The 14,087-nt window shown below is 39.3% G+C and overlaps 1 protein-coding gene across 1 annotated transcript in view; it reads right to left on the bottom strand.

Annotated features, from left to right (window-relative positions):
- The window catches only part of slc9a5 (solute carrier family 9 member A5), a 40,052-nt gene extending 26,473 nt beyond the window's left edge, over positions 1-13,579 (bottom strand). Inside the window, exons 1-2 of the mRNA XM_057846747.1 lie at positions 13,274-13,579; positions 2,399-2,701 (exon numbers count right to left, since the gene is read on the bottom strand). Coding sequence (XP_057702730.1) covers positions 2,399-2,701; positions 13,274-13,499 — 529 coding nt within the window. The 5' untranslated portion in view covers positions 13,500-13,579. The remainder of the gene's footprint in view (positions 1-2,398; positions 2,702-13,273) is intronic.
- Between the last annotated feature and the right edge of the window lie 508 nt (positions 13,580-14,087).

The raw sequence follows: 14,087 nt of genomic DNA, 5'->3' as shown, positions 1-14,087 counted from the left end.
AATCTATAGGAAGTGACCCAGAAACAATAGGATATGACCCAAAATGTACAGGAAGTTAGCCAAAATCAATAGAAAGTGATCGATGAACAGGAAGTGGCCCAGGAAATGAAAAATATTCTTGAATTAAGAACATTTCTGACAACAAATTTTTAAGATTAAATATACAAACTTTTTGCTTAAAATAAGTTTTAAGCTTATTTTCAGCTAGGCATTTTTCCTATTTCTAGACATCTCAGTGAGTAAAATCGACTAGAAGCAATGTAGCAGTAGCTAAATTAGTGGAGTGTTCCTCACCTCCACAAAATTGATGTCTTGTTACGTTACTTACAGTGACTGCTGCTGGCGGAAAATAACTTTCAAAACCCCTCTTCTTTGAAGAGGCGGCATGTTGTATTTCTATCTGGCTTTGAATGTGTGTATGGGGGCGGGGGGTCAAGTCCTCAGCCAATCAAACGTGCATTTGAGGAGAAAAAAATGGACCAGCACATTCAACAAGTGAAAAGGGGTCAGCGTAAGTCTAAACATAATGAAAGCACTGTAATTCACTTAATAATGGGTAGCATCATTCTTTCCTTACACTACAGTGCCTTGCAAAAGTATTCGGCCCCCTTGAATCTTGCAACCTTTCGCCACATTTCAGGCTTCAAACATAAAGATATGAAATTTAATTTTTTTGTCAAGAATCAACAACAAGTGGGACACAATCGTGAAGTGGAACAACATTTATTGGATAATTTAAACTTTTTTGACAAATAAAAAACTGAAAAGTGGGGCGTGCAATATTATTCGGCCCCTTTACTTTCAGTACAGCAAACTCACTCCAGAAGTTCAGTGAGGATCTCTGAATGAGCCAATGTTGTCCTAAATGACCGATGATGATAAATAGAATCCACCTGTGTGTAATCAAGTCTCTGTATAAATGCACCTGCTCTGTGATAGTCTCAGGGTTCTGTTTAAAGTGCAGAGAGCATTATGAAAACCAAGGAACACACCAGGCAGGTCCGAGATACTGTTGTGGAGAAGTTTAAAGCCGGATTTGGATACAAAAAGATTTCCCAAGCTTTAAACATCTCAAGGAGAGATCATATTGAAATGGAAGGAGCATCAGACCACTGCAAATCTACCAAGACCCGGCCGTCCTTCCAAACTTTCTTCTCAAACAAGGAGAAAACTGATCAGAGATGCAGCCAAGAGGCCCATGATCACTCTGGATGAACTGCAGAGATCTACAGCTGAGGTGGGAGAGTCTGTCCATAGGACAACAATCAGTCGTACACTGCACAAATCTGGCCTTTATGGAAAAGTGGCAAGAAGAAAGCCATTTCTCGAAGATATCCATAAAAAGTCTCGTTTAAAGTTTGCCACAAGCCACCTGGGAGACACACCAAACATGTGGAAGAAGGTGCTCTGGTCAGATGAAACCAAAATTGAACTTTTTGGCCACAATGCAAAACGATATGTTTGGCGTAAAAGCAACACAGCTCATCACCCTGAACACATCATCCCCACTGTCAAACATGGTGGTGGCAGCATCATGGTTTGGGCCTGCTTTTCTTCAGCAGGGACAGGGAAGATGGTTAAAATTGGCGGGAAGATGGATGCAGCCAAATACAGGAACATTCTGGAAGAAAACCTGTTGGTATCTGCACAAGACCTGAGACTGGGACGGAGATTTATCTTCCAACAGGACAATGATCCAAAACATAAAGCCAAATCTACAATGGAATGGTTAAAAAATAAACGCATCCAGGTGTTAGAATGGCCAAGTCAAAGTCCAGACCTGAATCCAATGGAGAATCTGTGGAAAGAGCTGAAGACTGCTGTTCACAAACACTCTCCATCCAACCTCACTGAGCTCGAGCTGTTTTGCAAGGAAGAATGGGCAAGAATGTCAGTCTCTCGATGTGCAAAACTGATAGAAACATACCCCAAGCGACTTGCAGCTGTAATTGGAGCAAAAGGTGGCGCTACAAAGTATTAACGCAAGAGGGCCGAATAATATTGCACGCCCCACTTTTCAGTTTTTTATTTGTTAAAAAAGTTAAATTATCCAATAAATTTTGTTCCACTTCACGATTGTGTCCCACTTGTTGTTGATTCTTGACAAAAAATTAAAATTTTATATCTTTATGTTTGAAGCCTGAAATGTGGCGAAAGGTTCAAGGGGGCCGAATACTTTTGCAAGGCACTGTATATAGGAAGACAATCTAAATGACCTACAGTATATAACTGAAGTCATTATATAATGCAAATAAGGTTGCTTAAAAGTTGGTGGGGATAATTTGAGCATCCTGAAAAGTTGCTAGTGTTATGTCCCTACCGTCCCTATGCAAACCTACGCCCTTGATTAAAACTGTTCAGACCATAACGACACTCAGATAATGAGACGAGGACTGACCGATGAATCCCAGGTGATGGGCGGCGCTCAACGCCAAGCCGGTGCCGAAAGCGTTCCAGAGCGTGCCGGCCACGGCGTAGGTGAGGATGGCGCCCAGGTTGTCGAAGAATAGGCGCGCCGGCATGAAGTAGCCGGCGTCGCCCACGATTGTGGGCAGCAGGAAGAGGAAGAAGAGGGCGGGCTCCAGCTGGTACGGCTGCTTGTCGTCGGCCAGAAGCGCCAGGCCGCCCAGCGCCAAACCCAGCAGGATCAGCAGCACGCTCTCGGGGACCACCCGCGTCAAACGGCGCGAAAGCTGGAACACTTGAGAAGGAAGAGAGGAAGGCAGGAAGCATCTCCATTTTAGTAGTCCTAAAGCAAAGATCCAGGACAACAGAAATCAGACGTTTTCCTATTTAAATTTATAATAGTTTGAATGAAAGGAATACAGTGATCCCTCGCTACATCGCGCTTCAGACTTCGCACCCTCAGTCTATCGCGGATCCGTGTCACTGTCACTCCCTCCCTCTCTCTTTGCTCCCTCTCTCTGCTTATTGAAGTTAACGATGGTGACAGTTGATTGCGCCAACCGTGTCAATCATCGTTTAACTGCCAATAAATGTTAACAAGTTTGATCTCTGTGTGCATTCGCGGGTGGGGAGAGATAGTGAAGCGAGCGCTGTAATGTGTGTGCGTGGCGAGGTTAGAGGCAGCCGGCCCGGCGTGATTGTCCACAAGGTACACTGTAAAGATATCCCGATCGATCGGCGTCTCGATCGATCGGGTCCGATCACGTCATTTTCAAAGTATTGGAATCGGCAAAAAAATATCAGACATGCCTTTTATAAATACATATTTATTTTAATTAAATCATTTTCTAATTGTATTAACGTTACAGACAAAATGTCTTACACTCATCCAGAGTCTTTAGTTTTGGCTTAAAGCAGGGTTATCGAATTTATTGCGTTAACGGCGTTTTTTTGTTTTTTTTTATTAATCAAGTTAAAGTATTTAATGCAATCAACGCATGCGCTGCACGACCCACTCACGCAATGTCGCGTTCAATCTATAATGGCGCCGTTTTATCTGTATATAGAGCTAAAAGGCAGCGTAAAATGAGTAGAGTGAATTTTGGCAGCCTTTAGAGCCCTTTTTTAATTGGCTAAAGCCTTACAATCCCTCTCTCAACAATTAGAAATATCGTGGGAAGCAACGTGGGGAAGAAAGGTAGTAGTTGATATTTTTCTTAACACACTATGTTATTTCCCAACGCAGAGACGATATATCAATTGGTAGCACTACGCACAGTCATGGTTCCACTTCCCGTCATGCCTTTGGGCAGAACAGTTAAATGGCTACAGTATCATTTATTGAAAGCTCAACAAATACACTAGATGGCAATGTTTAGTCACAATTTACAAAGTCACATTTGTCCTTTAAGAATTACAAGTCTTTCTATCCGTGGATCCCTCTCACAGAAAGAATGTTAATAATGTAAATGCCATCTTGAGGATTTATTGTCATAATAAACAAATACAGTACCTATGTACTGTATGTGGAATGTATATATCCGTCCGAGTTTTATTCATGTTTTCCTTAATGCATTGCCAAAATGTATATGATCGGGAAAAATTATCGGGAATGATTGGAATTGAATCGAGAGCAAAAAAAAGCAATCCGATCGGGAAATATCGGGATCGGCAGATACTCAAACTAAAACGATCGGGATCGGATCAGGAGCAAAAATACATGATCAGAACAACCCTCGTGTGTATATATATATAATATATATTAGGGCTGTCAAAATTATCGCGTTAATGGGCGTTAATTAATTTTTTTAATTAATCACGTTAAAATATTTGACGCAATTAACGCATGCACTGAATGAGCCGCTCTCGCATTGCATCAAACAGATTTCAATGAGGCCGTTTATGGACATTAAGAGTGAAGAGAATGCCACCGGCCGCTTGGGGGCAGCGCAGCGCCGTTCCATACTAATGTTATTCCTTCTAATAGTGGGAGAATTAGTAGTTGTGAGACGTTTATGCTGTTGCTTTGTGCTCCACACATATTTCGGTAAGTTTGCTTTCTTTTAGTGGCAATTATGTGTCTCTTTTGGCATACGCTTCTGCAACTCCTTCACAACAAACAGAAGTATCATTTAGTGAAAGCACAACAAAAATAATATTGCTATCTCTCAAAAAAAAATAATGTTCACAAAAAGAAAAGCACTTCAGTCTGTAGTAATGAGGCCCTATTCTCACACAGCTAAACAACAATGCTAAAAGAACTGGCATTACTCAGAGTTTGGTCACTCAATTCTTATTATTGTTATTTTTATTCTTCTTATTATTATATTAACTCTACTTTTGATTGAAAATTGTACAAATTTTACTAAAACGAAAATATGAAGAGGGGTTTTAATATAAAATTACTATAACTTGTAACTATAACATTTATTTTTTATGAACTACAAGTCTTACTATCCATGGATCACTTTAACAGAAAGAATGTTAATAATGCCATTTGTGGATTTATTGTTATACTAAACAAATACAGCACTTATGTACAGTATGTTGTATGTATATATCCGTCCGTATATCCGTGTGTTATCTTTCCATTCCAACAATAATTTACAGAAAAATATGGCATACTTTAGAGATGGTTTGAATTGCGATTAATTACGATTAATTAATTTTTAAGCTGTAATTAACTCGATTAAAAATTTTAATCGTTTGACACCCCTAATATATATATATATATATATATATATATACAGTGCCTTGCAAAAGTATTCGGCCCCCTTGAATCTTGCAACCTTTCACCACATTTCAGGCTTCAAACATAAAAGATATGAAATTTAATTTTTTTGTCAAGAATCAACAACAAGTGGGACACAATCGTGAAGTGGAACAACATTTATTGGATAATTTAAACTTTTTTAACAAATAAAAAACTGAAAAGTGGGGCGTGCAATATTATTCAGCCCCTTTACTTTCAGTGCAGCAAACTCACTCCAGAAGTTCAGTGAGGATCTCTGAATGATCCAATGTTGTCCTAAATGACCGATGATGATAAATAGAATCCACCTGTGTGTAATCAAGTCTCCGTATAAATGCACCTGCTCTGTGATAGTCTCGGGGTTCTGTGCAGAGAGCATTATGAAAACCAAGGAACACACCAGGCAGGTCCGAGATACTGTTGTGGAGAAGTTTAAAGCCGGATTTGGATACAAGAAGATTTCCCAAGCTTTAAACATCTCAAGGAGCACTGTGCAAGCCATCATATTGAAATGGAAGGAGCATCAGATCACTGCAAATCTACCAAGACTCGGCCGTCCTTCCAAACTTTCTTCTCAAACAAGGAGAAAACTGATCAGAGATGCAGCCAAGAGGCCGATGATCACTCTGGATGAACTGCAGAGATCTACAGCTGAGGTGGGAGAGTCTGTCCATAGGACAACAATCAGTCGTACACTGCACAAATCTGGCCTTTATGGAAGAGTGGCAAGAAGAAAGCCATTTCTCGAAGATATCCATAAAAAGTCTCGTTTAAAGTTTGCCACAAGCCACCTGGGAGACACACCAAACATGTGGAAGAAGGTGCTCTGGTCAGATGAAACCAAAATTGAACTTTTTGGCCACAATGCAAAACGATATGTTTGGCGTAAAAGCAACACAGCTCATCACCCTGAACACACCATCCCCACTGTCAAACATGGTGGTGGCAGCATCATGGTTTGGGCCTGCTTTTCTTCAGCAGGGACAGGGAAGATGGTTAAAATTGACGGGAAGATGGATGCAGCCAAATACAGGAACATTCTGGAAGAAAACCTGTTGGTATCTGCACAAGACCTGAGACTGGGACGGAGATTTATCTTCCAACAGGACTATGATCCAAAACATAAAGCCAAATCTACAATGGAATGGTTCAAAAATAAACGTATCCAGGTGTTAGAATGGCCAAGTCAAAGTCCAGACCTGAATCCAATGGAGAATCTGTGGAAAGAGCTGAAGACTGCTGTTCACAAACACTCTCCATCCAACCTCGCTGAGCTCGAGCTGTTTTGCAAGGAAGAATGGGCAAGAATGTCAGTCTCTCGATGTGCAAAACTGATAGAAACATACCCCAAGCGACTTGCAGCTGTAATTGGAGCAAAAGGTGGCGCTACAAAGTATTAACGCAAGGGGGCCGAATAATATTGCACGCCCCACTTTTCAGTTTTCTATTTGTTAAAAAAGTTTAAATTATCCAAGAAATTTTGTTCCACTTCACGATTGTGTCCCACTTGTTGTTGATTCTTGACAAAAAATTAAAATTTTATATCCTTATGTTTGAAGGCTGAAATGTGGCGAAAGGTTGCAAGGTTCAAGGGGGCCGAATACTTTTGCAAGGCACTGTATATATATATATATATATATATATATATATATATATATATATATATATATATATGCTGCCATAGCAGATTCATGCTGCACTAAGCCTCCGAACTATTTTTAATTTGCCCATTTTACCCTGAAAACCCCCGTTTACAGACGTCGCACACCGCTTTTGTTTCAACCTAGCCATAAAAAGAAGGTAAGTAATTATGTTTCTTATTCAAAGTGTCTGTCATTTTTAGCTTAGAATCATTAATTGATGTCTAAATTTTAGTTTAAAGAAACAAAATGACTTCAAAAAATTATTCACTCGCATATTTTAAACTTTTAAACGAATTTCATCACAATGAAAAATTTGGCGTCTGTAAAAAAGTCACGGATATCTACCTCATAACTCTCGCTTAATTGTATTTTTTTTGTTACTGTCGCATTTTCCCCGATATGTTAGATGATAAATAATCGATCCAAACAAAAAAAAAAGAAAAATAACATTTAAAAGGGTAACTATATGAAAAAGAAAATCTCAACCACTCCTTGTTTTCTGCGATTTCTGCATCACGACCCTTGTTATGTCACCATGTTTCACCATAAATTTTTAAAAATCCGGCTGTGGCCATTCACAGCTGTGTCTTGACACTTGGCTATACACGCTACATGGAGTTTTTGGACAGAAACAAGGTAAGTACACGATAATATGTCGTTAAAATTGTGGCATCTTTAATTCTGCTCTTGCGTGCTCTCGCCTTCAATTAGGGTTTTGCTGTTTAAATTTTTTAATTTTTTTTTAAATGCCTTCCTGTTCAAAATTTTTTGTTCCCCCAGAAATTTGAGATTTTAAGCTTTCCAATAATGTATCACACATGCATTTTGGACAATTTTGAAAGTTGGCCAAATTGGGGGTCTCAGAGCGGAACTTCAAGTCACCTGAGTGTTTTCCGCCATATATAAATTAGAGCTGTCAAAATTATCACATTAACGGGCAGTAATTTTTTTTTTTAATTCATCACGTTAAAATATTAGACGCAATTAACGCACATGCCCAGCTCAAACAGATTAAAATGACAGCACAGTGCAATGCCAACTTGTTACTTGTGTTTTTTGGAGTTTTGTCGCCCTCTGCTGGCGCTTGGATGCGACTGATTTTATGAGCTTAAGCACCCATGAGCATTGTGTAATTATTGACATCAACAATGGCGGGATACCCGTTTATTTTTTGATTGAAAATTGTACCAATTTTATTAAAACGAAAACATTAAGAGGGGTTTTAATATAGCATTTCTATAACTCACTAACATTTATCTTTTAAGAACTACAAATCTTTCTATCCATGGATCGCTTTAACAGAATGTTAATAATGTTAATGCCATCTTGTTGATTTATTGTTATAATAAACAAATACAGTACTTACTGTATGTACTGTTTGTTGAATGTATATATCCATCTTCTGTCTTATCTTTCCATTCCAACAATAATTTACAAAAAATACGGCATATTTTATAGATGGTTTGAATATATATATATATATATATATATATATATATATATATATATATATATATATATATATATATATATATATACACAGTTGTGGTCAAAAGTTGACATACACTTGTGAAGAACATAATGTCATGGCTCTCTTGAGTTTCCAGTTATTTCTACAACTCTGATTTTTCTCCGATAGAGTGATTGGAACAGATACTTCTTTGTCACAAAAAACATTCATGAAGTTTGGTTCTTTTATGACTTTATTATGGGTGGACAGAAAAAAGTGATCAAATCTGCTGGGTCAAAAATATACATACAGCAGCGCTAATATTTGGTAACATGTCCCTTGGCCATTTTCATTTCAATTAGGCGCTTTTGGTAGCCATCCACAAGCTTCTGGTTGAATCTTTGACCACTCCTCTTGACAGAATTGGTGCAGTTCAGTTAAATTTGATGGCTTTCTGACATGGACTTGTTTCTTCAGCAGTGTCCATAAGTTCTCAATGGGATTTAAGTCAGGACTTTGGGACGGCCATTCGAAAACCTTAATTCTAGCCTGATTTAGCCATTCCATTACCACTTTTGATGTGTGTTTGGGGTCATTGTCCTGTTGGAACACCCAACTGCGCCCAAGACCCAATCTTCGGGTTAGGTTATCTTGAAGAATTTGGAGGTAATCCTCCTTCTTCATTATCCCATTTACTCTCTTTAAAGCACCAGTTCCATTGGGAGCAATACAGCCCCGCAGCATAATACTACCACCACCGTGCTTGACGGTAGGCATGGTGTACTTGGGGTTTTCTCCTCCAAACATATTGCTGGGCATTGTGGCCAAACAGCTCGATTTTTGTTTCGTCTGACCACAGAACTTTCCTCCAGAAGGTCTTATTTTTGTCCATGTGATCAGCAGCAAACTTCAGTCGAGATTTAAGGTGACGCTTTTGGAGCAAGGGCTTCCTTCTTGCACGGCAGCCTCTCAGTACATGGAGATGCAAAACACGCTTGACTGTGGACACTGACACCTATGTTCCAGCAGCTTCTAATTCTTGGCAGATCTGCTTTTTGGTGATTCTCGGTTGACCCTCCTGACCAATTTTCTCTCAGCAGCAGGTGATAGCTTGCGTTTTCTTCCTGATCGTAGCAGTGACAAAACAGTGCCATGCACTTTATACTTACAAACAATTGTTTGCACTGTTGCTCTTGGGACCTGCAGCTGCTTTGAAATGGCTCCAAGTGACTTTCCTGACTTGTTCAAGTCAATGATTTGCTTTTTCAGATCCATGTATGTATATTTTTGACCCAGCAGATTTGATCACTTTTTCTGTTCACCCATAATAAAGTCATAAAAAAACCAAACTTCATGAATGTTTTTTTGTGACAAAGAAGTATCTGTTCCAATCACTCTATTGGAGGAAAATCAGAGTTGTAGAAATAACTGGAAACTCAAGAGAGCCATGACATTATGTTCTTCACAAGTCTATGTAAACTTTTGACCACAACTGTATATATATATATATATATATATTTTTTTTTTTTTTTTTTTAAATACTACTTTTGAAAAAAAGTGAAAAAAATGTCTTATATGTATCTCTTTCTAATGGTAAATCTGAATAATTACATTGTACAAACAAAAAAATATATATTTTTGGGGGGCGGGGGCTGCGCTACTTCGCGGTTTTTCACTTATCGCAGCGGGTTCTGGTCCCCATTAATCGCGAAAAACAAGGGATCACTGTATTTACGTTTCCCCGGTTTTTTTTGTTTTTTTTTTAAATCAAAACAATATTAAATATTTAATATATATTTTATATATCATCATTTTTTAAAATTTATATTATAAAAAATTGCAGGTAATGCAAAAGCTACTATCTGTAATATTCCAATGTTTTTTCAATCGCGACACCGTTTATACACAAAAACGACCGAAATTGCGACACAGCGATTCTCTTGAATGCCCCCCCCCAAAAAAAATTACCATTTGCGCCAAAATGGGTGTTTTTTTTCGAAAAAAAAAAAAAAAAAGGGAAATTTCCAACCGCTATTTGTTCTACAATTTGTGGCCAAATAACATTTACACATTACACATACATACTTACATGCATTACATGTACCGTATTTTATTTTATATATCATTTTTTTGTATTATAAAGATTTGCAAGTAATGGAAAAGCTACTACAGTATCGGCAATATTCAATTTTTTTTCAATATCGACAGCGTTCATACACGAAAATGCCCGAAATTGCGACGCAGGGATTTTGAATGCCCCCCCCATAAAAAAAATTACCGTTCGCACCAATATGCAAGTTTTTGGAAAAAAAATAAAATAAAAGGGAAATTTCAAAAAGCTGTTTGTAATTCTGTTAGATCATGCTCAATTTCTCCCAGAAAATGATTGCAATCACAAATGTTTGGGTAGTAATATCTTCGTTTATTTTGTTGCAATGAAAAAACACAAAAGAAAATGAAAAAAATAAATAAATCATTATCTTTTTTTACAAAACTCCAGACAAAAAGTATTGGCATCCTCAGCCGAATACTTGGTAGCACAACCTTTAGACAAAATACAGTGGGGCAAATAAGTATTTAGTCAACTGCGCAAGTTCTCCCACTTGAAAATATTAGAGAGGCCTGTAATTGTCAACCTGAGTAAACCTCAACCATGAAAGACAGAATGTGGAAAAAAAAAAACTGAAAATCACATTGTTTGAGTTTTAAAGAATTTATTTGCAAATCATGGTGGAAAAATAAGTATTTGGTCAATACCAATAACTCTTCACAAGCTTTTCACACACTGTTGCTGGTATTTTGGCCCATTCCTCCATGCAGATCTCCTCTAGAGCAGTTATGTTTTGGGGCTGTAGTCGGGCAACACAGACTTTCAACTCCCTCCACAGATTTTCTACGGGGTTGAGATCTGGAGACTGGCTAGGCCACTCCAGGACCTTGAAACATTTCTTACAAAGCCACTCCTTTGTTGCCCTGGCTGTGTGTTTGCGATCATTGTCATGCTGAAAGACCCAGCCACGTCTTTTCACTCAAAATCTCTCGATATAAGGCCCCATTCATTCTTTCCTTTACACAAATCAGTCGTCCTGGTCTCTTTGCAGAAAAACACCCCCAAAGCATGTTTCCACCCCCATGCTTCACAGTGGGTATGGTGTTCTTCGGATGCAATTCTCCTCCAAACACCAGAACCTGTGTTTCTACCAAAAAGTTCTATTTTGGTTTCATCTGACCATAACACATTCTCCCAGTCCTCTTCTGGATCATCCAAATGATCTCTAGCGAACAGCAGACGGGCCTGGACGTGTACTTTCTTTAGCAGGGGGACACGTCTGGCAGTGCAGGATTTCAGTCCCTGGCGGCGCATTGTGTTACTGATAGTAGCCTTTGTTACTGTGGTCCCAGCTCTCTGTAGGTCATTCACTAGGTCCCCCCATGTGGTTCTGGGATTTTTGCCCACCGTTTTTGTTATCATTTTGACGCCACGGGGTGAGATCTTGCATGGAGCCCCAGCTCGAGGGAGATTATCAGTGGTCTTTCAATGTCTTCCATTTTCTAATAATTGCTCCCACAGTTGATTTCTTTCCACCAAGTGCTTTGCCTATTGCAGTTTCAGTCTTCCCAGCCTGGTGCAGGTCTACAATTTTGTCTCTGGTGTCCTTCAACAGCTCTTTGGTCTTGGCCATAGTGGAGTTTGGAGTGTGACTGACTGAGTTTGTGGACAGGTGTCTTTTATACCGATAATGAGTTAAAACAGGTGCCATTAATACAGGTAACAAGTGGAGCCTCGTTCCACCTCGTTAGAAGATGTTAGACCTCTTTGACAGCCAAAAATCTTGCTTGTTTGTAGGTGACCAAATACTTATTTTCCACTCTAATTTGGAAATAAATTCTTTAAAAATCAAACAGTGTGATTTTCAGTTTTTTTTTCCACATTCTGTGTCTCATGTTGACAATTACAGGCCTCTCTAATCTTTTCAAGTAGGAGAACTTGCACAATTGGTGGTTGACTAAATACTTATTTGCCCCACTGTATCTATGAAGAATTCGGGGATTTAAGCATTTATTCACAAGAATTTTTGCCAGAAAAGCTCTGTTTACCCCCAGGCGGCCGTGAGTCTCATTCACTAACAGTATATGGTGTATAATGATAACAATGGGATATTCTTCTATAACAAGTTGTGATTGGATATAGAATTAATTAATTATTTATTCACATATTATTTATGATTGATTCTGCATGTTTTCCTGAGTGATTTATTAGTAAATAAAAAACATTAAGTTGCTATTTTGGTCAAACACTTGTATGATATGTTAAATATTGCTAGTGATCCTGAAAATATAGGTGATTATCCCTTCATTTGGTGATTTTTGTGCATCTATAGTGTAAAATCTGAAACTTTTATAGCCATTTTAAGTTGCGTTATACTTATCTAGAAAATAATTAATCGGGATTTTATAAGGGAACGACTTTTAATTTTTTTATGCCGCTGCTCATGGAGTCTCGTATATGGCTAAGGTAGGTGCCTGTTTTTGTTTTAGGACGGTAGCAGCTTTGGTTTTGTAAATATTTGAAGTTTTTTTAAAATAGGCCCCCCTACGAATCGGCCCTTTCTCCCGTGTCATGTCAATAGGTTATGAAGTCTATGGACTTTTTAAGACCCCGCGGAAACCCTGTGCAGCACGAGCATGACAAATTTGGACCGAAACGGCTATTTTTGGGATGTGAAAAACTCAAATTAAAAACCCAGATCCTCAAAGCCCTTTGAGACAACGTTGTTGTGATCAAGGGCTATACAAATAAAACTGAACTGAACTCAGCACCGCCTTCTGTGAGCGACTACCAGCACCCCTGGTCATAGAAAAAAATTCCATGATGCACGGGAAGCTCAGACTTGTAAAGCATCCTCACGCGCATCCAATTACAGACACGAATACAAAAGACGAACTATTCGGGAGATGTCCATCATGACGCATGATGGAAAAGCGGGACGCAAAGATGGCATGACGTCATGAAACACTCACAGATTTTGGCCACGCTGGCCACCAGCAGCCACACGGCGATGACGTACGGCGTCTGCACGTAACTCCACTCCCATTGGACCACACGGTATCCCCCGCCGCCGTGGCCGTGGTGGTCCCCCTCCTCCTCGGCGGAGTCTGGGCTCGGCTCGACCGTTCCGGTGCCGGCGCCGGATGCCGCGACGAGCAGCAGCAGAAACAGCGGCGGAGCGGACGCGCGAGGGAGCATGTCGGCCAGTTGGAGCGTCTGGACGTCTTCACCGGGTCGAAGGAGCGGCTTTTAAATCGCGGATGAAAGTTTGGGGGCAGGACTTTGGAGTCACGTGAGCCGCAAAGAGCCCAGCTGCGCCTTTGACAGCGGGCGCCCTGTGATGACTTCCTAAAGTAGCCTGAAGGTTACAAATATTGTGGTCATAGGCGGAGTTTGAATTTTTGGGGCAGGGGGGACACAACATGTTGATGACCCCAAAACGCAGTGTCAGCAATAAAATTAACAATAACTTGCAAGAATATTTATAATAATAAGTTGACAATTAGCATTTTTTTGTTTCCCAGCATTCTTGAGGGGAATTCTAAATCAGCCTGCTTAGGCAATACTTTTCGCCAAGATGTCAACCATTGAATATGGTACGCTCGCCGGTGTCGTGCCAATGTAGTTACCACAGTCAAAAATTGTATCCCCTGGGCAGAGCCATACGGAGGTAGATTTGTGTCTTTATTATTCAATCAGAAAAAAAAGTTGCTTCAATCAAAATATAAATTTTTAATTTAAAAAAAAAAAAAAAAAAAAAAAGTCGCTTCGATCAAAAAAAAAAAA

The sequence above is a fragment of the Corythoichthys intestinalis genome, chromosome 1, assembly GCF_030265065.1.
Source record: "Corythoichthys intestinalis isolate RoL2023-P3 chromosome 1, ASM3026506v1, whole genome shotgun sequence".
NCBI lineage: Eukaryota > Metazoa > Chordata > Actinopteri > Syngnathiformes > Syngnathidae > Corythoichthys > Corythoichthys intestinalis.
The sequence above is the reverse complement of the archived record's forward strand: the minus strand, read 5'-3'. Positions and strand labels throughout refer to the sequence as shown.